This window comes from Danio aesculapii, chromosome 7 (assembly GCF_903798145.1).
Source record: "Danio aesculapii chromosome 7, fDanAes4.1, whole genome shotgun sequence".
Lineage (NCBI taxonomy): Eukaryota > Metazoa > Chordata > Actinopteri > Cypriniformes > Danionidae > Danio > Danio aesculapii.
The window spans coordinates 58870095-58897935 of NC_079441.1; the positions used below are offsets into that span (position 1 = coordinate 58870095).

General features: G+C 36.0%; 2 protein-coding genes across 2 annotated transcripts in view; one reads left to right on the forward strand and one right to left on the reverse strand.

Annotated features, from left to right (window-relative positions):
- LOC130232402 (SH3 domain and tetratricopeptide repeat-containing protein 1) overlaps positions 1-27841 on the reverse strand; it is a 52592-nt gene that overhangs the window by 10822 nt on the left and 13929 nt on the right. The window contains exons 8-16 of the mRNA XM_056462273.1: positions 27251-27446; positions 27021-27151; positions 17892-17924; positions 14881-15794; positions 13218-13977; positions 9663-9843; positions 8668-8818; positions 5647-5769; positions 3204-3354 (exon numbers count right to left, since the gene is read on the reverse strand). Of these exons, the coding sequence (XP_056318248.1) occupies positions 3204-3354; positions 5647-5769; positions 8668-8818; positions 9663-9843; positions 13218-13977; positions 14881-15794; positions 17892-17924; positions 27021-27151; positions 27251-27446 (2640 nt within the window). The remainder of the gene's footprint in view (positions 1-3203; positions 3355-5646; positions 5770-8667; positions 8819-9662; positions 9844-13217; positions 13978-14880; positions 15795-17891; positions 17925-27020; positions 27152-27250; positions 27447-27841) is intronic.
- On the forward strand, positions 19477-26903 carry LOC130232403 (gametocyte-specific factor 1). The gene is made up of 6 exons (XM_056462274.1): positions 19477-19741; positions 19825-19922; positions 23322-23448; positions 23569-23652; positions 24243-24312; positions 26532-26903. Exons 1-6 carry the CDS (start codon positions 19678-19680, stop codon positions 26626-26628), a joined length of 540 nt encoding a protein of 179 aa, XP_056318249.1. The 5' UTR covers positions 19477-19677; the 3' UTR covers positions 26629-26903.

Genomic DNA, 27841 nt, shown 5'->3' on the forward strand with positions numbered 1-27841 from the left:
TTATCGGTTGTATCTGGTATATATGCGAGGACGCCTCAGTACGGAGGTGGAGTTGACGACAGAGGGATTGGGAGATGAAGTTCCCTGCTGACCCGGAGTCGATGAGGGCTGTGACAAGGAGAGAAATAGAGGCAGTAGTTATTTGTACGGTGGTAGTAAGTGGTTTACATTGTTCAATATTCGTACTGAATACACTCACTGAAGTCCGAATGGGACGAAGGGGACACTCCATACGGGTGTGTCCACTGACACCGCAGTATAGACACAGACCCCGGGTCAGCCTCCTCTGTCGTTCCGCTGATGTCAGTCTTCCAGACTCTATTATCATGGGTTCTGGTTCTGGAGAGGCTGTTGACTCAGGCGATTGGAGGAGTGCAGACGAGGGGGGGATGGTGTCCTGTTGATAGGAACGGAGACGATCGGAACATCGGAGAGAATGTTGGATGAATCTCTCCAGACCCATTGTATCATCTAATGTGGCCAGTTGGATTCGGAGAGTGGGTTCCAAGCCGAGCCGGTACGTGGTCAACAACGATCTCTCATTCCATCCACTTGCAGCTGCTAGAGTGCGAAACCGGAGAGCATATTCCTGTGTAGATAGAGTACCTTGCTTTAGATGATACAGCTGCTCTCCAGCGGCTACTTCCCCATCAGAACGTCCAAACACCTCTTTGAAATACTCCGTGAAGGTAGTGATGGAATTCATGACCGGCCCGGCTTGGTTCCAGATCGTCTCAGCCCATTTAAGTGCAGGTCCAGAGAGTAGAGATACGATGTAGGCGATCTTCGACTTATCTGTGGGATATAGAGAAGGTTGCATTTCGAATATGAGGGAACATTGTAACAGAAAACCATTGCACTCCCCCGCTCCGCCTGAGTAGGGCGCTGGTCGGGCCATGGGACTGGAAGGAAGGGCCGAAGAAGAAACTGTGGAGGCGGAAGTGCTCGGTGCTGGTGGTGCGTTGGAAAGTGGAGCTGGTGGCTGTAGAATCCGCTTCAACTGGTCCACCAGCTCTTGAAGGTGATCGGGGGTGCTCATGTTGTCGTCGTTATGGGTCCGGGCTTCTGTTATGAAGCGGACAGGAGACAGAGGTAAGGAAACGTTAGGGTGTTTATTAAATGACAACAAGGAGCACATGAAGGATAGCCAGGAGGATCAGGAATGATGTTGGGGTCTTTTCCTCCGTGGCTGGGTAACAGGAATACACGAGGATGGACAGCACACACCAGATACAGCTGACAGAGGATGACACAGACTTGGAAGGACTGGAAGACAGGACGATTCGGGAGGACCAGGAAGACTAGGAGGAATACAAAGAGAACAGGTAAGTAAATCGTTTGTTTTAGCTGAGGATGACTACGCTGAGTGGTCGCTCAGTTGTCCGCTTTCGTCGAGACGAGCCCGGACAATGAGCGACTGGAGTGCTGTGCTTTTATCTGGTGCTCGTGAATGTGATGCAGCTGTGTGCTCATTAGAAGTCAGGTGATGGTGATCTTCGTGAGTGGGGGTCGTGAGAGCCTGACCAATCCATGACAATATATATATATATTACATATATATAACTGAAAGAAAACGCATTAAAAATAAATCAATTTTAGTTATTTAAACTCATTTTACTTCAGCTTGTTCTCAATTAAATATTTTTCATTTTCATTTAATTTAAAACTATAAAGTTAATTCTTAAATAAAAAACATAAAAATACATTTTAAAAAGTTAAAATATGCAAATAAACAATATTTAAAGCATTTATAAAAAACATACACAATAGTAACAAATTAAGATGAACATAAAAATTACTTGAAATTCTTTGAAACAGTTTTTTATCATTTTAATATGTTAAAATTAGTGTTAGGCAGAGTGATTAATAATTTTTATTGGTTATGTGTGTGTATTTCATATACTATTTATTATGTAAATGCGATACAAACACCTACATTAAAACAAAACTATTAAAAAAAATGAAGTCACACAGATTTAAATTGATGTATAATTTTTATCATATCTTATATATTTTATATCTAAATATAAAAAAGTACTCAAATATATGTTTGCATGTGAATGTTTATATACAAAATAAATATACACAGTGCACACACAAATTGTTATATATTCGTTACCCAGCACTAGTTAAAATAATGTTTTCTTTATAAATATAATTTATAATGTAATTTATTATTATAATTTTCAGCAGTGGGCTGCACGGTAGCGCAGTGAGTAGTGCTCTTGCCTCACAGCAAGCAGATTTCTGTATGGAGTCCCCTATACCAAGTCCAAACACATGTGGTATAGGGGACTAAATTGCCGATAGTGTATGAGTGTGAATGAGAGTATATGGATGTTTCCCAGTGATGGGTTGCATCTGGATGGGCATCCGCTGCGTAAAACTTATGCTGGATAGCTTGGTGGTTCATACTGCTGTGGCGACCCCAGGTTAATAAAGGGACTGAGCCGAAAAGAAAATGAATGAAAGAATGAATTTTCAGCAGCCTTTAGTGCAGTGTCATATGATCCTTCAGAAATAATTTATGCTGATTTAGGGTTCAGGTTTATTTCTTATTATTATAAATATTTAACGGCTTAATATTTTTGTAGACAATCTATTTCGGGAATCTCTGATGACTACAAAGATCAAAAGAACAACCGTTCTTTGAAACGGAAATCATTTGTATAAATGTTTTTACTGTGATTTTTAATCAATTTAATCCACTCGTTTTCCTTTGGAATAGTCTCTAATTTATCAGGGGTCACCACAGCGGAATGAACCGCCAATTACTCTGGTATATGTTTTATGCAGCAGTTGCCCTTCCAGTTGCATCCCAGCACTGTGAAACAACCATACACTCTCTCATTCACACACACATTTACTCACTATGACCAATTTTAATTCCCAATTCACCTATACCACATGTCTTTGGACTGTGGAAGAAATTGAAGCCAATTTCTAGTATATATAAAATATGACCAATCGATATCGGAAGCAATATCTGGTTTATATATATATATATGATGAAAAATAACAACAATTGAATCAATAAAAAAAAACTTACATACTGCTTTTGAAAACATCTGTATGTAACAGTTATTGCATGTAATCATTACTTTTATGTTAAGCTGCTTTGACACAATCTACACTGTAAAAGTCCTATAGAAATAAATATCAATACTATTGAATAGTGCTTGTGCGTGCGCATGTTATCTTACCCAAACTCACGCTGATGTCTAATGCAGTCTGAGCAAACTCAATGGCCTCTGAACTCTGTCCCAGCTGCAACAGAAGCTCTGAGAGTTTATTACACAGCCGGAGCTGAGAGCCAACACTGCTCGTCTTCACCGCGATCGGAAGAGCTCGGTCCTTACACACACAAACACACATTCTGATCAAACTCAAATAAAATTATTATGATTTATTTATTTAAATTTGATTTCTAAAAAAAATATCCACTTGTTAAGTTGTGACTTACTAATTTAAGTTATGAAATACTGTTTCCAGGTCCAAGCCTATATTCATTTGAATTGAGAACACTCAAATTATATCCGTATATGACATCTGCTTATTCATGATACATTAAAGTGCATCTTTTACAAATCACAGTGTTCACTACTAGGGCTGCGTGATATTGGAAAAATCTGACATTGCGATATTTTGTTTTGCTGTAAATGGATATTGTGATTTGAAAATAATTTAACCAGATGAATTGAATAGTTTTATTTGAAAATATTTATTCATCAGGGGTGTCAAACTCTGTTCCTGGAGGGCTGCAGCCCTGCACAGTTTAGTTCCACCACACTTACCTGTAGGTTTCAAACAAGCCTGCAGGACTTAATTAGTTTGATTAGGTGTGGTTAACTAGGGTTGAAACTAAACTGAGGAGAGCTGCAGCCCTCTAGGAACTCAGTTTGACACCTGGGCTTTACTGTACATCAACTGGGATGATCCATTCTTTTTCTATGCAGTGTGTTTGCATCATTCATAATAAATTACACGCATACTGTATATTAATACAACAGAGCAACAATAAAAGTAAAATATACAGTATTTTATGGTTTTCTGGAGTGTCTAACAGTTTTCAGGTACAAAAACTGAACGATCAAACAAAATAAAGGGTTTACGCTGTATAAGTTATTTTAAAATACTAATATTCAATAATAATTTTATCTTTTAAACTTTAATAAATAATTTGATACATGCATAGCAATATCGATGCTCAAACAATATATTGTTCTGCCCTATTCACTACAGTCTATGGACTTGCTGTATCTCAACTGCCCAACAAACACACAACGTTGCCTCAACGTAGCGACCTATATACAACGTTGTACCAACCTTCTAAAAAGGTTGAGGTTCTACGTTGTTGCTGAAGGTTGTTAGAATGGTGTCATAATGTTGCCATTTAAACGGCCATTGCTTTAGGTTGTGCCTAGACTGCATGGACGACCACTGTACAACATTTACTCTTCATCAATGAATCAAATTTCAACAGACCGCTCGGCGTCTCATTCAACAACGACCGAGGAGATGTGAGTATTGCTTTATTTCTTCTTGCTAAACAAGACATCAGTGGTAATTTGTGTAGTCCTGTTGTGTCAAGCTCTGATCTGTCCTCTCTTGTTCTCTTCCTATTTTGACTTGTGGCTGCTGTGGTTTCATCTCTGACATTGGATTCTCTGTTGGACTTGTTTCTTTCTCTGACTGCGTTCTCCATACTACGCCTGGCCTTCGGCTGCGCTCCACAGGCTGCTGTATTCTCCAGTCCAGAGCTTCGATGCCCAGTGTCCATTGTTAATTATTTAATGTAGTCTAAACCTTATTTTATACTGTTTGCTTGTAATTAGATCTGTACTGTATTTATTAAATATTATGAATTATATAATAAAAAAGTTTGATTATATACATTTGTGTGGCATTTTTAAACTTAAAAGCTTACATTTGCAGTTATTAAATTAAAAAGGAATAATGTATAAACAATATTTAAAATTATTACTGCTTATCCTGTATTGAAGGCAGTATTGATAAACTGCAACGAAAAACATTAATACATGTAGTAAGAATGTCGTATCAGGGTTGATGAATGTCACACGACAACATTGCTACAGCCTTCTCACGTCTTACATTACTACGTTGTAACAATGTAGTGAGCACGTAAGTGGCAACGTTGCCTTTAAAAAAATGCAACATTGTACAGACATCGCTACAACGTAGATGTGTTTGTTGGGTGTCTGTCCACTTTCATCATCAAAAGCCTGTGGGTGACCTATGATCCTGTGGGTGAGTAAATTAACTGGAATTTTTCATTTTTGGGTGAACCATGCCTTTAAATAGATAGTGGAACATAAAATAAGATATTTTAAACAATGGTTGGAAACCAGTAACCAAAGATTCCCATTGTTTGACCTATAATGGATGTCAATAGTTTCTTGCATTCTTCAAAATATCTACTTTTGTCTTCAACAGAACAAAAAAGCCCAAATGACAAACAAAATAAACATGATGAATTTAACTTTTTGGGTGAACTTCAGTATCCCTTTAAATCACATTGTAAATTTGTTTTAGTACTATTTGTTGTGGAAACTGAAACTGGCGTGTGACGTCAGACTTAACAAGAGGATTATATTACAGAATAATTAAAGAAGATGTCCCTCTTACCCTGTAAAAGCAGATGGCTTTGTCTCTGTCCTGTGAACTGTTGAAGAACACGTCTCCAGCCGCCTCCAGCATCTCCAGTGTGAAGAGTGTGTCTCCTGTGTTCAAAGCCATGTCCTGAGCTACCTGTTACAGAAAGAAACAGCCAAATCATATCCAAATTCTTAGTATTCCAAAAAAAGTACGCAAGATGTATCTGAATGACCACCCCTGTCAAAAGATGAAGTTTAAATTCTATGGAGACTTTACTATCCCATAAAGCAGAAAGTGAGAATTTATAAATGGGAAAGAAGCAATGCAACTGTAGGTAGGTCATGTGATAATGACAGAACCGTGTTCCATTCATACTACACACATTCATAATACGTACAATGTACAGTAGTTTCCTAACGGTTTATTGTGGCAGTGTAATGTACAGCAATATGGTTGATGATCAGACGTTTTTGGGACTTTTTTATCAGATATCAGCACAGTTGTGTAAGAAATCAGTCTGCCTCAAGCCAACTTCCACTCTAAATTAGGCTTTCTGCAAGTTTCAACAAGTTAAATTTAAGACTTTTAAGACATTTTTAAGACCATTATGAATGAAATTTTAGACATACAGTATACAGGGCTAAATGCTAAAGATGTTTTTTTAATATCCCAGTTAGAAAAGATTTTCACCTGCCCTATCAAAAATGATTAAAATTTTATACATTTAATAATACAATAATAATAATAATTTAGTTTGAACATTTTTTTATTAGTTTTCAGATATTTACATTCACAAACTCTATAACCCTTACCAAGAATAGAACAAAACATAGCTGTCAATTGCTTCAGTCTATAATAATAATAATTTAATAATACAAAAATATAGGTCAGGTCAGTATCCTCAGCAGTAAATAAATGAAGAACTTTTAAGCAAATGTTACTGTAAAGAGTTAATGAAAAGTTAAAAGTTTTATTAAGATAAATTGATGGTGATTGTATGGGTGTTAATGGCCAGATTGGGTAGCTACCTGTATGGACAAAGGAAAATTATGACCTGTTAAAAAACATTTAAGACCTACAACACAATATTTTAGTAAATTTTGACTTTTTAAGGCCTAAAATTTAGCTGTTAAGATTTAAGACATTTAACTAAATTTTAAGACCCTGGAGATACCCTTGTAAATGGTGTTGATGCTCATTTCCAAAAGGGCTGAAATCTTCTACGTCCTCGTAATTTTTTTCGTCCAGTTGCGTGCCTAGTATTCTAGGTTACAGTATGATCAGTTTAATCAGTTAATCATGCCACGGGATACCAGACTCACATAGAAATAAACATCTTTAGACAAGATTTCTTTACAGTTTGTTAAAAAATTTTTGGTTTGACAAATGATGTATGACTATTTTGCCGACTTTTATTTCAGAGTACATAACAGCTGCTTCTGCATTCATGCCTGTCAGTAAATATCTGTTTGCGGTCTAAGCTAAGCTCAGAAACAGATGATCACAGAAAGATTATCATTAATATTCATGACCCTTCCAAATAAGATATAAACATTTTGTTCTATTAACAATTCCTAGGGTAAATGTAAATGTAAAACCATTTGTGGAGAATTTCCGAACTTACCTAAGTTACATTCCTACTATGTAGAGAGCAATATAACATATTGTAAAAATGGCTTTTATTGCAACTTTAAAATAAATTATAATAGATCTTTAAATAGATTTAATAGTTACTTTAGATAGTTCACTCACCCTCAGGTGTTCCATGGCTATACAGGTTTCCTTTTAGTACACAGCTGAAGTTAGAATTAATAGCCCTTTTGATTTTTTTTTTTTCTTTTTTTAAATATTTCCCAAATTATGTTTAACAGAGCAAGGAAATTTTCACAATATTTTTTCTTCTGGAGAATGTCTTATTTGTTTTATTTCGGCTAGAATAAAAGCAGTTTTTAATTTTTTAAAAAACATTTTAAGGTCAAAATTATTAGCCCCTTTGAGCTATTTTTTTTTTCGATTGTCTACAGAACAAACCATCGTTATACAATAACTTGTCTAATTAGCCTAACCTGCCTAGTTAACTTAATTAACCTAGTTAAGCCTTTAAATGTCACTTTAAGCTGTATAGAAGTGTCTTGAAAAATATCTAGTCAAATATTATTTACTGTCATCATGGCAAAGATAAAATAAATCAGTTATTAGAAATGAGTTATTAAAAATATTATATTTATAAATGTGTTAAAAAAAATCTTCTCTCTGTTAAACAGAAAATGGAGAAAAAATAAACAGGGGGCAAATCATTCAGGGGGCCAAATAATTCTGACTTCAACTGTATATTTTAAAGAATGTTGACATACTGATGTCAATGGTCAATAACATTCTTCAAAATATTAACTTTTGCATTAAACAGAAAACAGAAACTCATGCCAATGTGTTGAACAAGTAGAAAGTGAGTAAATGATAACAGATTTGGCTACATTTTGAATGAATAATTGATTTAGGATTTCAAACTTGGCTACAGCTCTGCATCAGTGATATATTTTAAAAGGTTTTCATTCATTAAAATGTAGCTGCAACAAAGAAAAACTGAAAATCTGTTCAAGCTAAAGTATAAAAATGACTAAAACCAAGACAAAAAAGCTAAATAAAATTATTTAATATACATTATAAAGATGAAAAGAGGTTGGGCAGATGCACCTGATCACTTTACCCTAATGAAGGCAGTTCTTTGCTGAAACGTGTAGGATTTTTATGCATTAGCCATGTGAATAAAGGCTTTTTAATGTTTTACCCACATGGTTTTTCCTGATTTTTGCTTTTTATTCTGATGAATCCCTTACCCAAAGAGCACCAACACACTATTTAAGAATGTTCTAAATTATATTATTTGTAATTTTGTAGTCGTCAGGTTATCTAGAAAACACAAGTACAGTATGTGCACTTCTCTTAAAGCACAATTTACATTTGTATTTGAGTTTATGCTCAACATGTGGCCCCTGCCTATGGTTCAATGACTCATGTGGATTCAGGAATGCTTAATGAAGGCTCTTTCACCTGCACATAGAGGTCCACCAGTTCTGTCTGTTGGAGGATGTGGTAAATCTTTCCTGCTCGTAACCAGGCATGAGCCTCCTTGTGTTTCTTGCCCAAGTCGATGAAGATAGCCAGACTTCGTTTGGTGTAATCTAAAGCAGCTCTGTTAGCTCTGTGAGACAACAAGACAAACAACTGAATGTTAGCAACTGAAATATCCCTGCTGAAATAAAAAGAATCATAGAAAAGAATCATAGAATTTGTAACATGAATTAAAACAGGATTTGTGCTTTACAGTATTAAAACCAGCATATCCTAATTTAAAATATTCCAAAAACACACTAGAGAACATTACAATGTTCTGGTTTTAATAGGTAAAATGTGATGTTTGTATTATTATAAGGTTTTTGTTTTGTTAGTGGAAACCATTAGAATTTTCTGTGATGGTTTCTATTGTTTTCTCAGAATGGATTGAATGGGTAATTGATTAAAAGTCCTCTAATTTTTTATTTCATTTTTGATTTCATTTTGATTTCATGTTGTTCCAAATCTTTATGACTTTTCATGCTCATTGAGAACCCAAAAGATGTTTTAAAGAATGTCGGAAGGCAGTTTTGGTGACTAAAACACAATGGAAAGCTAATGGAATGACAAGGGGGTGTACAAATGAGGAGAAACTTAAGGAAAAGAGATAGTTCACCCCATAAAATCCATCATCATTTACTCTCCATTCACTTGTGAGAAACCTGATTGAGCTTCTTTGACTTGGTGAACACAAATCTAATATAGTTTTGAAAGTAAATATCGAAACATATTTTGAAGAAAGCTGGAAACTGGTAAGAATTGAATTCCACATTTGATTTTCACTTCTATCGATGTCAATGGTTGCAGGTTTTCAGATTTCTCCAAAATCTTTTATTATGTGTTCAATAAAGGGTTGGAACCACTTGAGGATGAGTACATTTAATTTTTTGGTTGAAGTCTCCCTTTATATTGAAAATTTCCTCAGGTCTCACTTCTCGGTGGCTAGGTTGAGGTAGAGCTGGCTGATCTTCTCCAGGATCTCTGCTTCTGAACTCTTGTCTCCAATCCGCTGGAGGAGGTTGAGCTGGTGCTCATTATAGATGATGCACTGGGTTTCATCTGGACACACATTTTCATAAAGCTCACACAGGTGATGAGTTGCGTGCAGCTGGCCTGTTGGCATATAAAGAAGAATATGTGTTATTAATGCATGAAGGTATCCGTGCAGTGATCAGCAGACAATTCCAAAAGAACTCTATATACATTACTAAAGAAGGGCAAACAAAATTGTTGTCAGGTGGCTGAAGAAAAAAAGATAAAGAATATTTTTTTAGCATTTTTTATATTAAGTTTGATAATTGTGTATGAATTGAATATATAAATACACCCAGACAGTTTATAAGAAAAAAGCTGCATGTTTTCTTTTCAACTTGCTTGAGCTGGCAGACAATTTTGTGCAGTCAAAGTTTATTTACAAAAAACATATATTTTGATTCGTCTCAAAGATGAATGAAAGTCTAATTGGTCTTGAACAAAATAAGGGTTAGTATATGATCACAGAATTTTCTTTTCTTGGTGGTCTTACTTTAAAAAAAAAAGAAAGTAGAATCTGTTGTGCTTTAACATTGACATTACAGAAGCAACGATTAACCGATTTTTCCCTATATATTCAACATATTTTACGAAGTCACTCAAGTAGCCGGTCTCTGAGGTCTTCTGGCAAAGACCTTTCAGCCATTCCCAGAACTCATCTCAAGACTAAAGGTGACCATGTCTTCTGTGTTGTGGGCTCAAGACTCTTGAACTCTCTCCCTATAGCACTGAGAACTCTGGGATCATTTTAAAAAGCATTTAAAGATGCATCTTTTTTGTCAGGCTTTTAATTAACAGTATTAGTGTATCTCTACCTGGACTTTTAACTTGTTTTAATATGTTTTCTTTTATTGACATGTGTTCTTTTACCTGTTTTCTGACTTTCTTTTTTTGTAAAGCACTTTGTGACTTAATGTCTGTGAAAGGTGCTATATAAATAAACCTTACTTACTTATTAACAGCACTTTAATTCATCACGGTTAATTAATCATAAAGGCTTCTCAACACAGTGTTTCTGCACAGAACAAAACTGCTGCAACTAAACAAAGTTGCGCCAACTGTACGGTAGTTTATTCCAAGCTTGTACACTGAGGCTAATACCCACACACATTGGATTAACTTTGGCTGAGGCTATTAACTAACGGCCGTTCACATATTGCATCTTTTGCTTGCCTAAATTTGGTGATTCCAATGGAGGCACGTGGCTTGTGCGTGGATATAGGGAGCGCACAATGAGTCACGTGGCAAGAACTGACTGGTCAGCTTCATACTTGGTATGGAATAGAAACATTTCTACTCCAAAGAGGAAACACACAAAATGAAAATACAAAACAAGTTCATAGTATAGTTGATCAAAAGTGCCTTTTAGAAAGAGTTTCAGCAACCTTTGTCTACATTTGTTCTCTTTAAAAGGGAGATACCTGTACTTAGCTAATATGATTAGACAAGTACAGTTTTATTGATTCCTAATTTTATTTAGTCATTCATTTTTTGTTCAGTCATATATTTTCAGTGTAAACTTATTACTTATGTTTAAATGCCAAAATCTTTTTCACTTGTTTTTAAGTTCAAAGAGAAATGGACTATTGTTTGTTTTTATAAGTATTTTGTGCTGTATTATTTGGTTACTGAACCACAATAAACAAAACTTTAAAATATAAATAGTTTTCATGTGATTTACTAAACAAGTAGTGTTTTTAAATTAATGAATGCATAATAATCGTGATAACTGTGATTATTCCTCAGACTATAATCGCACAACCAAAAACTATAATCGTTGCATCCCTACATTACACAAGGATCAGTTACCAAAATCCAGCTCATATATTAATTCACTATGTAATTTTGATAAAGGGAAGCTATTATGCCCCTTTTTACAAGATGTAAAATAAGTCTCTGATATCCCTTGAGTTTGTTTATGAAGATTTAGCTCAAAATACCAAATAATGTTTCAAAACTGTTTGAAACTGCCCCTAATAGGCTTTCATCCAAACCGTTCCGTTTTGGTGACTTTCACTTTAAGGTGCAGTATGTAAGTTTGACACCCAGTGGTTGAACTAGGTATTGCATTCCTGATTCAAAACAAACGCAAGTGCAAATTGCCAGATTGAGGAGCGAGTCTGACGATCGAGCCTGAAGGCTGTTGTGTTCTAAATAAAATCAATGGCATATTACAATTAGTTATTGTTCTAACAAATACCTGAAATTTATATTTGAGAAACAGCTTCTATTTTTCAACAACAATTTTGAACAAGAGAAAACTGAAAATGATCAGAGTTTGAATGCCATTTTACATGACATTTATTGCCATATACTGAACACAGCAGCAGATAGTTCACCTCAGATCTGGAAAATAAAATAAACTGTCTGAAATAAACCATCTAAAAAAACATTAGAACTGTTACTCAGTGCAAACCAACACATATCAGTGATTCAGCATCTACATTTAATAATGTGGAAGAGATTTAATATGTATTAATTCGATTATAAACCTTATCATTTCATTGGGGTGCAGTGAGTGCACTATTCTGTGCTTCTGAATCACTGTATTTACATTTCTGTCGTGTTTCGTCATGTGCAAACTGTTAAATTGCTTATCAGTGCAAATCTCATCACGTAGTGTGTTGTTAAGACACGGGTTTACAATGTAACCTGCTCACCTAATGTTTACGCTCGTAATATTTATATTATTTGTTAATTAATATCCTATGTAGAACTTTAAATCTGTGTCTCATTTCAGAGTCTGCTAATGTCCACTGGAGGTTGCATTTCGGTCATGGACACACTTTGAGAGCCTTTAAAGAGACCAAAATAAAGACAGATGTTCTGGCACGTAATGCACACTTTCAAAACAGAATATCTGACTTCAGCATTGTTTTTCAGATAAACAAGAATGTTCACTCAGCATGTTTCTGAAATATCTGCAAACATATTTTGGTATTTTATGCTTTAGAAGGGTCCGAATTTTATATACAGCACCTATATATTCAAATGAGATTGTGCTTACCAGCATGGAGGCCGATTCAAAAACAGCACTAATGTTATCTCTGTGAGAACGTAAAATGAGAAAAGAATTCTCTCAGAATGCATCAGTCTATGGAGACTACAGGATTCGTTTGTGCATCTAAAACCTCACATTTATAATCCTTTTAGTTGTTGATCAAGATCATCACTAATGGGCGTGGCTTTCCCCCTCTGATGACACGTACAAAGGGAGAATATCAATCAAAGTGTTTCTGCAGACTGTTTTTATCAAGTCTGATTATGAAAAATAGAATTAATGAATGTTTACTATTAGATGCTAGTTATATTCACACACTGTTGCCACTCAACTGTGTTTAAACCGCTTATAAACATGATTTTTGCATCATAGGTCCCCTTTAATCAAGCAGTTCTATCAACTGATCAATCATGGTAACCACATTCTCACTACCACAACCATGATAAATACTTACTCTTAATGTTATCAATATGAGTGGCGATCAACAGGGCCCATTCATAGTAGATCTTCCCACTCTCGCTGTTTCCCTGAGAAATAAAGTGTCTCCCCAACTGGAGAAGCACCGGAATAAAGCTGACTTCATGCCCTTCGTCCTCAAGCTCAGAGAAAAGCTCCATCGACTGGCTCAGGTTCTCCTCTGCCAGGCTTTTAGCTTTGACTTGCAAGCACATGAATCCAAAATTGGCCAGCGCCACGGCCCAGTTATGTCTATCCTCAAACTCCTCACAAATCTCAATCGCCGCTTGATAACTCTCAGCGGCTTGACGGATATCTGCTGAATGTCTGTATGAAATGGCCCGCATGTTGTAAACCACACCTTCCAGATGAGTGGTGCAGTGTTCGGGCAGTGATGCCAGCACAGCGTCCAGCACATCTAGAGCTGTGCCAGGCTGCTGGTTACAGATGTACAGCCATGCCAGCCAGATGAAAGCAGTGGTGGCATCTGATTTGCCAATGGTGGACATGCTAGAGTGGTCCAGGATGGTGCACATGTAGCGAACAGCTCTATCAGGCATGTTGTGTCTGTGAAAGAGCCAGGACAAACACAGAGCGTGGATGTGAACCAGTGTGGGATCATTGAGCGGGGGGGATAAAGCAGAAGCACGGGTTAGGAATGGAGCCACTTGTGTTGGGATGGACACTCCATGTAATTCTAGAGCATTTTCCAGTAATAAAGAAACACCACAGAGACAGTGGGACACGGTGGCTCCTACCTATGGAGGAGAGCAGATAAATGCATATGTCAAATTAAGTTTATTAAGAGCAGTTCCAGCGTTATGGGTGTGACATTTGCAGTAAAATCTCAACACATAAATTCACTGAGAAGGTAAATGTTAACAATTATTTTGAATTGGATGCCCTTCCAGCTGCAACCCATCACTGAGAAACATCCATACACACTCATTCACACACGGACACTACGGACAATTTAGCTTATTTTCTTAGAATCGTTTTCTTAGAATCACGAGTTGTATTTAGGTAGGGACCTTAACAGGGTAACTTACAGGCATTCATCCCTGTTTGACTGTAAAGACCACAAGTGTAATATTAGGTTAGACTTAGGTCGCGACGTCAGGTGACCAAAATTCGATGTCCAATAATGACGTCAAATTACATTGATATTTGGTTGATTTTAGGTGGAGTTAGAAAGTGACCAAAATCCAACGTCTGCTAGATGTAACGTCCACACAACGTCATAGTGTAACATGATTAAACGTTGATATTTGGTTGATCTGACATTGGGTTCTGATGTCAACCCGATATTTATTTACAAACAAAATCCAACGTCCCCATGACATTGGGGTACAACGTCAATATGACGTCATGTTGACATCCTGTGCCTGCAGGGATGATAGCTCAAGTATTTTATCAAAATTTTAATTACCATCAACATTAATGTTTTGGACTTCTTAACATACAACTAAAGTACAGGAAATTTGTATGCAACATTTAAGACACTCAATTTTTACAACAAAATCCCTTTCAGCAAAAGTCAACATTTAGTGTGACCTCCCTTGTGCCTTTAAGCACACACTTTCTGTGCTGTAAACCAGTCTTCCTCTATGAATTCATCTATAATAGATTTCCTAAAAGCACTATTTAGAAGCAGCACTGACCTGAAGTGATGCCCGGCGTGCACAGCTTTCAGCCAGGCGAGGTAAACCCTGCTCACTGTAGAGTCTCGCTAACACCAGGGAAACATGGCACATAGTCTCATCACATACTTCAGGAAGCTCATCTGCAAGGATTAAAAGCCTTTCAATGAACGGGACAACACTCATGGCATCTTTAACCTTCAGGTGGAGCTTTGCCAGAAGAAAACAGGCTCGGGTCTCAGCGAGCTGATTTTTGGCCAGGACGGCCTTTTTCAGCACATACTTCAACACTTCTGGATCCTCACAGCCAAACAAACAATCAGGGACGGCCATCAACAAAGCAGAAAAGCGTTCTGACAAAGTGAAGAATTTCTCATGGTTTTTCTGTGTCAGGTAAATGAGTGCCAGGTTGGAGTAAAGAGCAGAAAGCAGAAACATGTCTGAGAAACCATCCCGAGGTACGTTCAAAGCTTCTTCATAATAAACCCGAGCTTGAGAGAACTTTGACCTCCCTGCACAAAGCTGTCCGAGAAGAAAACAGATTCGGCTCTGTGCCCACGACACACGCTTCTTCCGTGCCAATTCTCGAGCTATGCCTAAATACGTCACTATATCTTCTTCATCAGAGTGACCCTCAAAATATGTCATGAGGAATTCTGGGTAAGCGCTGTATAAGAGAGTGAACTCTGGCTGGTGCTCACGGCTGCTCAAGAACGAGAGGAGAGAGTGATGTTCAACTGGACTGCTGCCTTCCGTATCTGAGCAGACAGAAAATCGAGGGGTGTTCTGGGACACTTCTGTATCATTTGTTTGTTTTTCCCTCTGGTGATTGATGATGAGCGATGAAACCTCGTTTCTTTGAGCCTCTTTTGCTTCACTCAATACGTGGCTGACTTTCTGTTTTAGATTGTTGACTTCTGTTTGATGACTCTTGCCTGGAAAGAAATAAGCATATCACACATTAATTTACAAATATTAAATATTTATGTAGAAAATTAGCTCAAAGTGATTTAAAGATTGATTTTAAAACTCTTTAAATCCAAACAAACATATTGCCCAGCGATTGTTTGAATGGACAGTTGACTTCAACTACTGCTATTGCTATCAAAAATAAAAATTATTTTATTTCTAAGCAGGGTAACAAGATCTAAGTTTAAGACATGAGATTCATAAATATGCGCAGGCACCTTTCTTTATACAAAATGAAAACTTACTGACTAATCTAAGAGAAACTAAGACCTAACACAAACACACATACAGGTTGTAGAAAAGAGTAAAGGAAGAAAAATAAGAGTTTGAGAGAGTGTAATGATGGAAAAACCAATGAGAACTCCCCGAGGCACATTTTATAGTCCTTTGTTGGGAAGCTTGGTGATTTGCAAATGCATTCTGGTTGTAAGCTGATGCAGAAATGTTTAAAGTTTCTTAAAATGTTAATATGTTGCACATTAACATAAAATGTGTACACCAAATTAGCTCTCTAGGGACATCAAACATGAACCATCTATGATCTTTTTTAGCTGTGGAAATACAACAGTTTGCATATTTGCCTCCCACTTGTTAAGGATCCAAAAGTAAATGGACAATTGGCTTCTAGATATAAGGTCCAGAGTTCATTCAAGTGTGTTATTTGCATTTGGAATCTGTTACTGTCAACTCACAAGATGAGAAGAGCTGTTACTATCAGTTGAGCAAGCCATCATTAGGCTGAAACAACTGAACAAATAAATCAGAGAAATAGCAAAAACATCAGGCATGGCCAAAACAACTTTGTGGAAGATTCTTAAAAAGAAAGAAAGCACCAGTGAACTCAGCAACAACAAAAGACCCGGAAGACCACGGAAAACAACTGGGGGGACGACCGAAGAATTCTTTCCCTGATGAAGAAAACTCCCTTCACAAAAGTTGGCCAGATCAAGAACACTTGAGGTAGGTGTATGTGTGTCATAGTCAACAATTAAGAGGAAACTACAGCAGAGTGAATACAGAGGGTTCACCACAAAATCTAAACCATCTAAACCAAAAACAGGAAGGCCAGATTACAGTTCTAAAAAACCTTTCACCACAGTGCTGGAACATTATTCTATGGACAGATGAGATCAAGATCAACTTGAACCAGAGTGATGGGAAGAGAAGAGTATGGAGAAGAAAAGGAACTGCTCATGATCCTAAGCAGTGAAGCATGGTGGTAGTAGTGTCATGGCGTGTGCATGTATGGCTTTCAATGGAACTGGTTCTCTTGTCTTTATTGATGACGTGACTGCTGACAAAAAGATGAATTCTGAAGTGTTTCAGGCAATATTTTCTGCTCATATTCAGTCAAACGTTTCAGAACTAATAGAATGGCACTTCAGTGCATATGGAGATGACTCAAAGCATACTGCAAAAGAAACCAAAGAGTTTTTGAAGGGAAAGAAGTGGGTTGTTATGCAATGGCCAAGTCAATCACCTGATCTGAATCCGATTGAGCATCCATTTCACTTGCTGAAGACAAAACTGAAGGGAAAATGCCCCAAGAACAAGCACGAACTGAGAACAAGTTCGTTATACATTATGCAGTTGCTGTAGAGGCCTGGAAGAGCATCACCAGGAATGAAACCCAGCGTCTGGTGATGTCTATGTGTTCCAGACTTCAGACTGTAATTTACTGCAAAGGATTTGCAACCAAGTATTAAAAAGTGAAAGTTTGATTTATGATTATTATTCTGTCCAATTACTTTTGGACCCTTAACAAGTGGGAGGCTTATATGCAAACTGTTGTAATTTCTACCGCGTTCACCTGATTTGGATGTAAATACCTTCTATATATATAAATTACTTTTTGCATGTACATAATCCATAAAAATTGCCCAATTTTATTTGCTCTAGTTGAATGAATGACTTAACCAATTGTGAACAGAGAGACTGATTGCAAGAATAGCTGCACAGAAAGATAGAAAATGGACAGACAGACCAACTGACAGACAGATAGATAAACAGACAGAAAGAGAGACATATAGATAGATAGACAGACATACAGACAGATAGCTTACTTTGAACTGAACCTGAAATTTCTTTTGCCACATCTGTGGGATGTAAAAAGAAGGTTATATAAACAAATGTAACACAATTAAATCACATAACAGGGATCAAGACAGTAATGTATCTTTCACAGCTTTTACAACTTTCTTATTAGAAGATTAGGAGACATAAAGTTTAAAATCTTCAAGAAACATCTTTAAAAAAACAGATGGCTACAAAATTTACACTTGCATATAATGTTTTGCCAGATACAGAATAAGAAAAATAAATAAATAAAAGTGAACGTACATATGCTAAAATATCAATTTCTTATTTTAAAGTAACATCTGGAATTACTACCACAAAAACACATTAATACCACAAAAACATTGACGTTACTTAAATATGTTGAGTTATGATGCTTTCTGTAGAGAATACCAAATAATTTGTTCTCCTAAAAGATATGATAAAACGATTAAGAATCACCCCTTGCAGATGGTTAACCTAGTGAAGGAACAAATAAAATATTCAACAATAAATCCCAAAATAATCGATCTTAAGATAGAAAATGTTAACTTTACAGATAGAAAATGCTCAAACTAATTTTTGAGAGATTGTCTACCCAGTGTTGTTTTCCACGACCTGTTAAGAAAGCTTGTATACCATCTCATTATGATAAGAAAAATGTGTATGATATTAGAAAAAGATTTCTTTCATATCCTGTTAATCCTAAATGCAAAGAAGTGCACTTTAAAATTATGAATCACATTCATCCTGCAAAAGAATTTCTAAGGTTAAAATCCATTATTGGTGACTCAAAAGTATGCCAGTTTTGTAATTTAGATATTGAAACAACTGAACACTTTTCGTTTTAAGTTTTTCCAATGCAATGAGGCACAAAGTTTTAGTTTGGATACAACAGAAAATATTTGTAAGACTTATCTTCACATGGGAAATTATTAAGTTTGGCCTAATAATTAAGGATAAAATGATATCTTATATAATGAATAATTTATTTGTATTAAAATTATATATTCATAAATGTATATTTTTCAAAATTCCCCTAAGACTAGTGGTGTTTAAAGAAGAATGTGTGATATATTTGAAGACATTAAGAGAGATGAAAAGCCAAAAAGCAAGAAATGTATATTCATCATTAGAGGATTTTGCATATTTTGAGAACTTGAGCAGGGGAGTTTGAGAACTCCCCTGCTATGTATTTTTCTTTAACATTTTGTTTGTTTGATTGTTTTTTTGTTGTTGTATTATTATTATTACTGTTATTAAAGAGGATGGAAAGATTGTGAATGCATGTAAATTGATTGTTAAGTAGTAATGCCTTTCTGTTATTCAAGCACTGTTAATAAAAAAATATATTAAATTGTTAAATTAAATTACATTGTTAATTAAAAAAAAACCTTGACGTTACTTTAACTTGTTTCAGTCTAACAACAATTTTTTTTGTTGTTGTTGTTTCTGTTACCCTGTCATTTTTAAAGAATAAATTAAAAAGTAGCTTCCTGTCATGCGGTGCGCTGCGCTTTAGCGCCTCAAGTGGATGAATAATGTAACTCTCATCAGGTGCTTTTACATCATACTGATTAAACGACTCGACATCTTTGTAAGTTACGATCGTGGGGCTGTCTGTTTAATATATATGTAAATATTAACTACCAACACAATAAAACACAAAACTGTAGCTATTTAGCATTCTCTCACAGCTGGTAAGTTTTATTTTGATGAGCCTCGCGACTTGCAGGTGTTTTGCTAATAATGACTGTGCACTTTAGCATTTAAAACAGCTGGACAGAGGCAGAGATGTCGAAGGCAAAAAGAAAACCCGAGATGGCTGTTAAAGCTCCACGATGGGAAGACGCTCAAGGTAAAACCTCAAAGAGGCAAGGCGTTAACGTTTACACTGCCGACATCGGTTTGCAGTTGGAATAATTGTCACGTGTTTCACAGATTTCTGCAACCCCGATAAACTGCTGCTGTGCCCATATGACCCACATCATCTGATCCGAGCCTGCCGGTTCCCCTACCACCTCATCAAATGCAGAAAGGTGCGTGTGCAGCCCACAGCTCATTAGAGTACGAGTTGTTTTCTCTTTACCCCTGGCATTTATTTATTTATACTTAGTATTACTGAGATAATTTCTCTCATTTTAGTTTATTTATTTTTGTTTTGTTCATATTTGTTGTGAGATGTATTCTCCTGTACCAAGTTTGTACATATTTACAAAAAAATATATATGTTTGTTTGTTGCTTGTGTATTTATTATTATTGTTGTTGTTGTTGTTGTTGTTGTTATATCTGGCCACTGTATGAGGCGACCTATTTTTTTTTCTGCCTGGATGCCCTAGACATGTATACATTCACGGGAACGCGGAGCAAAGATTAGTGTGCAATATTGGTGGGAGAGAGGTATTTGGTCTATTGTCCATCTATTGGACAGACAGGGTGAGGTTCTGAGTCACAGAATTTTTAGTGAAAAAATGTAACTTTGATGTGATCCTAAGCAATGCAATATGGGTATTGAAATCTATCCCGAAGGCATTTGTAATGATGGTTAGGATTGTGGTCACCAATATACAGTAAATGACACACTTCATCTGCCTTATTTGTTGATAAGTGGACAAGATTTTTTTTCAGAGTGAAATGCCTAATAAAATAAAAAGATTAATATTAACCCGATAAATTTCCAATACAAGCTAGTAGAAATAATGTCTTTCTTGTTTCCAAGAGCTCTATTATCAAATTAAGAACTATCAAATTTCTTTTCTTCCCCATACCTCTCAAAGGTAAAGAAGTACACTTTCAAATATTCATTGATATTAAGCCATCTTCAGAGTTACTTAGACCGATTAAATTTTGAGCACAATAATTGTACATTTTCTGAGGTTGACACCAAAATGACTGCACATCTAATTTTTGACTGTTTATATAGCAGAACCTTCTGGTCTGATTCATTCGAGTTGTTAAAAGTTTCTCTCAAGTTGTCCTCCTATGTTTCTAAAAATGATATTTTCTTTGTTTTATTAGGGCAAGATGTTAATATTCAATTTGTATTGAACAATATTCTAATTTTGTAGAAATTGTATATTCATAAATGCAAGTGCCTTAAAACAACACCACTGTTTATGGTTTTCCAAAAGGAATTTTCGTTCTACTGTAAATCTTTAAAGTTGGTCAAATCAAAATTGTTTAGTTTATTGAATTTTTTTATAAATAGACCCTGTAAAGTATGTGCTTATGTCCTCAAATGTTAGCATATTAAAGCAACTCTATATGACGCAAAATAAGTTGCTGCATGTATGAGTTAAATTATGAAGAATGATGAAGATCCTGCTTTTGTTTAGATCCTTTTCACACAGTATTTACAATTACTTTAAAAAGTGAATCCCTGCAACTAATGCGAAATTAAGCTACTGTACGCTGCGGGAACTATCTATTGTGTTTATGATGGAGTGGTGATTAACGATTAATCTATAATTGATCATTAATTTAAATTATGGTTGATCACAGGATTTTGTGGAAATTGACAGCCCTAATGCAGACCAATTTTTTTAAGAGAAGAAATTCTTCACAATCCTTGTGCTTGTTTATTAAATCAGCATGAAGTTAAAATCATGCATTGATCTTGTGAACATTTGACTGTATGTTGAGTTCCACACATGTCCTTCATGTTGTCCTAACACAAGTTGATTTAGTCAACCAAATTGTTTTTAAAAATATAAGTGGATTAAACATAAAACAATTAACCTGCGCCCCTCCCCCCCAAAAAAAAAATTAAGAGTTGTTTCACCTCATTTTAAATCAGCAGCAGCAAAAAAAAAAAAAAAAAAAAAAAAAAAAAAAAAAAAAAAAAAAAAAAAAAAAAAAAAAAAAAAAAAAAAAAAAAAAAGAGTGCACCTTTTTTTATTTACTTAATAATTATGACATAACTACATTTTTCCAGTGAAATGCAACCAGATCTAGTTCTTTTTAGCTAATCAACAAATGCTGAATAAAAGTCCCTGCTTCTACTTTTATCAAAAGGGGTTGTCCATTACGATACCATATTTTAAACTTTAGTTGATGTGTAATGTAGCTGTGTGAACAACAACATCTCTTCATATTTTAACACTTCATATTACTTACACATGCTAATAACCCGAATATATGGGAATGACACTTGTCAGATTTTATTTTAGAGAGCAGGCATGAGGTTCAGCTGTGTCCTTTTACTTTTCTGTCTGATTCAGGATAAAATAAAAATACACTCTTGACCACCCCTTTAAAAAATGCATTTAGTCAAATGGATGCCATGTCATTAAAAATCTCAGTCATTACTTGAGAAGGTCTGACTGCAGACTGGGTGCATGTCACTCCTAACACTGACCCTAACTGTGACCTCAGAGTGATGTCACTAGCTTTTTTTGAGTGCATGTGTCTGAGACTACATATGCAAGTCTGCAGCCAGATAGTATTGCATTACTTCTGTTTCATCATGACATTAAGGGGCCCTATCATACACACTTGACGCAAAAGGCAAGATGTGTTTCGTGCGATTTTGTTGCTATTTTCAGACCAGCACAACCCTTATTTTCATGTTTTGCGCCACATTGTTTAAATGGCAAATCCATTTGTGCCGCTTTGTGGACTCATGGGTCTGCCGCTCTAGAAAGGAGATGTGTTATGGCACATTGTTGATGCGTTGCTATTTTGAGGAACTGAAATAGACTGCGCATTGACCAAGTAAAAGCTGCTCTAGTCCAGCAGAGTGTGTTAGTTATCCACCTATGCCGGTTCAAACACTTACACATAGCTGAAAACACACAGGATGTACAGCAATACACAAATATCTTTACAGATGAAAACAAAGGCTACAAAAATGTATTGTTTTCTACATGAAAACCTCCATGCCTTTATGTCGGGAGGTTTTTTTCATGACAGTTTACATTTGTATAATGTTACAAAATTAAATATGTAGGCTAATGGATGTCTTCAGTGGAGTGCGTACAACACTGTTTCCTTATCCATGAAAGTAAACTAAAGAGGTAAAATAAAGTGAAAGTAAAGAGGCTGAAAGGAGGAGGCTCGTTCTTTATTCTCGTGCTGCAGATGGTCTGTTTTCTCACTAATGAAGCATTCAGGTTTTTTTATTACAAAATCCACCATCTAAATCGCAAATGTGCCATGGTGCGATGCAACTGACTTGTAAAGGGAATGGGAGATTGACTCTGATACTGCCACAAACATGGTGTGCACATGACAGTTGGAAGTCTGAAATATGAACAGTGTCCTGAGTCATGACTGGGCGCCATGGACAGCCGCCTACTTGCGTTGCCGGTGTGCGTACCCTGATAGAAACCTATGTTTAGAATTCTAAAATGCATGCCGCTGCGTAACTGAGTGGCGCATCTGGTGTGCGACCCCCTTAAGACTTGCATAATATTTGTGATCTTAATCTCATTTGTAGAATCACCCTGAATTGGTTGGTGAATTATGGACATGTCCCTTCAATGCGCGCCACCTGATGAAGAAAAATGAGCTGTCCCATCACATCTCAACATGTGTAGATCGATGCTCTGTTACCGAAACCTATGGTAAGCCCTGTTTAACCATGCATACTAGTGGACGACTGCAGACACCAAGCAAAATCAACCAGACAGTGTGTGCAACCTTGTACATTTAACTGATCTCAACCTCTTTTGCTATGTTTAAAGTGGCTAAGGACAAGACTGATAGCAAGTTTCAAATCCCAGTGAGCACCTGGACCACCCCCGTGTGTGATGAAGACTGGGATGAAGGTAAGTCCCCTGAAGGAAATCATTTATGGTCACATTTTCAAAGCTAACAAGCAGCTATTTTGTATATACAAGACCAAGTGGTATCTGTTTAAGTTCACTCTTACATTTAAGATAATAGATTTCAGACTGACAACAAAATCTGACTTGAACTATCCCATAAATTGTTAAATGTTGTTTATTATACTAAAATGCCATTAAAACAGGCATGTCACATCAATGCACGTGTGAAGTCTTATGCAAGTTTCCGTATGAAAAGTGTCAGTATTGACTGCTTCTGTAGACCACATAGAGTGATGAAATGGCAGCTGGAGATTGGCCTATTTATTTTTAAGTAGCCATAAATAATCTTTCACTTTCTGTCCATTATAAGGTATTATGAGGACACCATCTTTGTATTGTATCTATAAAGACCCCAGTAAACAACCAGGAGCTACAAGACACTGATAAGCTAAATAGAAACTACTAGAAAAGATTTCTTAAACTTGCAATGTTGCTTTCAGTTCTGCACCAAACATACGCCATTTAAAAATACACTCAAAGATTAGTTTGTATGATGTAAATGCAAGCTTTAACATCTGATCATCTTACAGAAATGGACAAGCTTGCAACAGCAGCTCCCCCTTTTGTCTGGGATGTGTCTAAATCGCTTCCTAAGGACAGGTCAGTGTAGAAAAGGGATGTCCAGTCCTGTTTTTGATGGGCCAATGTGCTGCAGGCGTTAGTTTCATCTAGCTGCAGCACTCTTGTACAGAGATATCTAGTGAGTCTGTGTTTGAATTGTCCCCTTTACTAGTGGACTAATGTAGGGTGTATAAATGAAAGTAAAGTAAGGACATTGAGTGCACTGAAAGACACTTCTATTGATTTTTTTTTTTTTTTTCTATGTTATTTAATTTATTATTTGAAACTTTACTAGCTAGCACTTCCAGTGGTAATGTAAAAACTTGGCCTGTGCTCTTTCTATTTAAAATAAGAGACAGCCACTGCTTTTTAGTCATAATCCAAAGATGTGGCATACATGTAACATAAGCAGTTTCTAATCTCAATTAGACCATATTATTTCTCAATTTGAAGCAAAAACGGAATGGTCTGACTTTGTTTTGTGAAGCCATTGGCTTGCATAAAACATTTGAAGAAAACCATAGATAAGCTGAATTGATACACAAATTCACTGACACTGAATGCTAATTTTAATGTGTATCTTTCAGTGGCAAGAAAATACCACAGAAACGTTTCTAAATACAGTTGCTGCATTCCAATTTGCCTACTTGTATTATTGTAAATATAAGTGAAGTGAGTATACTACGCATGTGAAGAAAAAGTGCATACTTCTCAGTGTGTAATAGAAGATAGTGATGGGAAGTTCAGATCATTTTACTGACTCGAATCTGTGAGTCGCGTTCATCAAAATGAACAAATCTTTTTTCTTTTTTTTTTTTTTTTAACGAGTCATTTCATTCAATTTGCCAAAATAACGTTAAAATGTTACAAGATGCTTCCAAACACATCTACAACTAGCCCAAATGTTGACCACACTACAAATAACTACTAGAATGCTATAAACATAACACCACAAACATAGCTACAAAGCTATAAGAAATCTAAACTAATCCTTCATTGTTTACCTGATGTTTGTCTATGATTAATTCTGATCACCTCATCTGGCATGTCTTCAAATTTGAGTGATTCGTTCACATCACACTTACAGCATGTAAAGAGAGACAACTCAAACCAAGGACTCGAGAAATGAACGGATCAAATCTTTTTCCAGCTCTGGCTGCATATGATTGGCTTCTGTCTTTCACGTGATGAACGAACGACTCAAACCCGATAGAAGATTAAAAAAATAAACTAATTTTCTCTTCCACCTGCACAAATATGCCCATATGTGAATGAACAAATCACTCTCAGAGAGGACTCATCCTTCTAGAGTCACATAAAAGATTCGTTCAAAATGAAGGCACGTCAAGCAAGTCTTTTTAAAAGTTCACATTATTGCTGCATATTAAATATGATTCACAAAATGTGATTTAAATATTTTTACGTAGGTTAGATATGACTTAATAGGCATTCAAAAAGTTGTAAGGGAATTCAGGTCCAACGTGAAATGTATTAAAGATTAGTGTACACATAGATTTGTACTTCGAATTTCCAGATAGCTTTGCAATACTCAATTCAATGATTCAGGACATAATATTTCTATTTTCGAATACTATTTAGGATTGATAGTATGTGAATTGGGATGCAGCAAGTCACTTCCCCTTCAAGATTTATTCTTATTCCTACTCTAGTTGTATATATTAATTGTTTGGGTTTTTTTTATGTCTCAGCCCATTTGAATCGTCACATTTGAATCTATTTTAACCCCTTGTTACATTCGTAATTATTCTTAAATTTGATCATTGACACAATCTTTAGTTTCTCATCATTTATTCATCCTCAAGTTGTTCCAAGGCTTTGAGTTTTTTGTTACTCTTTTACACTAAATAAAATGTTTTGAAGAATGTAGGAAACTGTTAGTAATTGACATTCAAGTGATTGACTACCAAAGTCAATGGCTACTGGTTGTTTAAAAAGATCGTCTTTTGTGTTTATCTGAAAAAAAAAAAAAACTCAAACAAGTTTTAACAAGTGGAGGATGAGTACATGATGACAGAATTTTTTTTTAAAGGTATGGGACAGGGTTCAGACATTGATTGGCTGGTGCATGTGTGTTCAACTAAGGTTAAAGGTTCTGCAGGACAGAGGCCCTAAATTAACAGATCTGTACCTCCCTGTTTTTAGCTTTTAGGATTTTTAGGCTAGTTTCTAATGTAATTGATGGTTGATATTAATCTGATTAGATTACAGAAGCATTAACACACACTTCTATGTATTAGGGAGAACCCCAGTGTTTGCAGCAGTGTGCTTACTGGCCTCAGAGCACCACGAGTTCTTCCCTGGACGAGCGGCTGTACAGATTTTTCAGCTTTTTAACATCATGCCTAAAACTTACTTTGCAGTTACAACTGCTTGTGTTCTAGCTTTTTGTTGTATATGTCTCTAGTTTCAGTGACAAATTAGTTTCCTAATCTTCAGTTCAGTTTCCCTAAGGCGGAGCAGTAAAGGTGGTTTAGGTTCTGTTTACACCACACAAAAGAAAAGCTTACGACCAGGATTTACATTTTCAAGACTGCATTTGATGGGTTTTGTGCTGTCACAGTTGCTTTGTGTCTGCAATTCTGTTTCCGTGGTCTCTTAGAGACTGTTCATAAATAATATTATTAATAGTTTTTTTTGACAAAGATTTTTCATACAGCAGATCCTGTTGTAAAAACAGGTCAAATTTAATTCATAAAAACTAAGATGTTCAGATTCAAAACTCTTACCAAGTTTGTAGTTTGTGCCAACATCACACTGGCATGTTTTCTTCAATAAAGAAAGAGTCTCCTCTTTAATTTGCTCATGATCCAACAAAACAATTTGTCTGTCCTCATCCTTCAAGAACATGTCAGATGATCTGTAATGTAGAACGAGATAAAAATAAAGCAAAAGTAAAGCTGTGAAGACAGAACACAATCCGCAGAATGTATTAATGCTGAAGGACACAAGCACTTACTCACAAAATGAACCGGTCGCTTTGACCAGTTTTGTTTTGACAAGTCCAGTATCTCCAGTTTTCTCTGATTGTCCCATAAACCATTCAAAACAGGCCACCAGCAGGCCCTGGATGATGATGCGTTCACCAGTCTGGAAGCTCAGTTCATCAGGCCCGTCAGCATCATAGTCCTCTGTGGTCTCGCACACTCCTACCGCTGTGAGAGTTTGGTACATTTTAGTGTGTGTTGGTAGACCGTTTCCATCCAGCTAGTTCATGTGCATTTTGGAATAGTGCAAAAAGGGTGCTAATGGAAAAGCCAAATATTTTGAAAATGTGCATAAAAAGCATGCACATAACTGAGTATGACAAACTTTTTATTCAGTAAGAAAAAATGTGCATAAACTATGATGGAAACGTCATAATCTATTTACCGACTAGCATGTGCATCAAACAAACAAAAAAAGCATAATTTTTTTTTGTTTCAACAGATCATTCATTAATTCTCTTCGGCTTAGTCCCTTATTTATCAGGGGTCACCACAGGGGAATGAACTCCCAACTTTTCCAAGTTTTATGCAGTGGATGCTCCTCCCATCCACAACCCAGTACT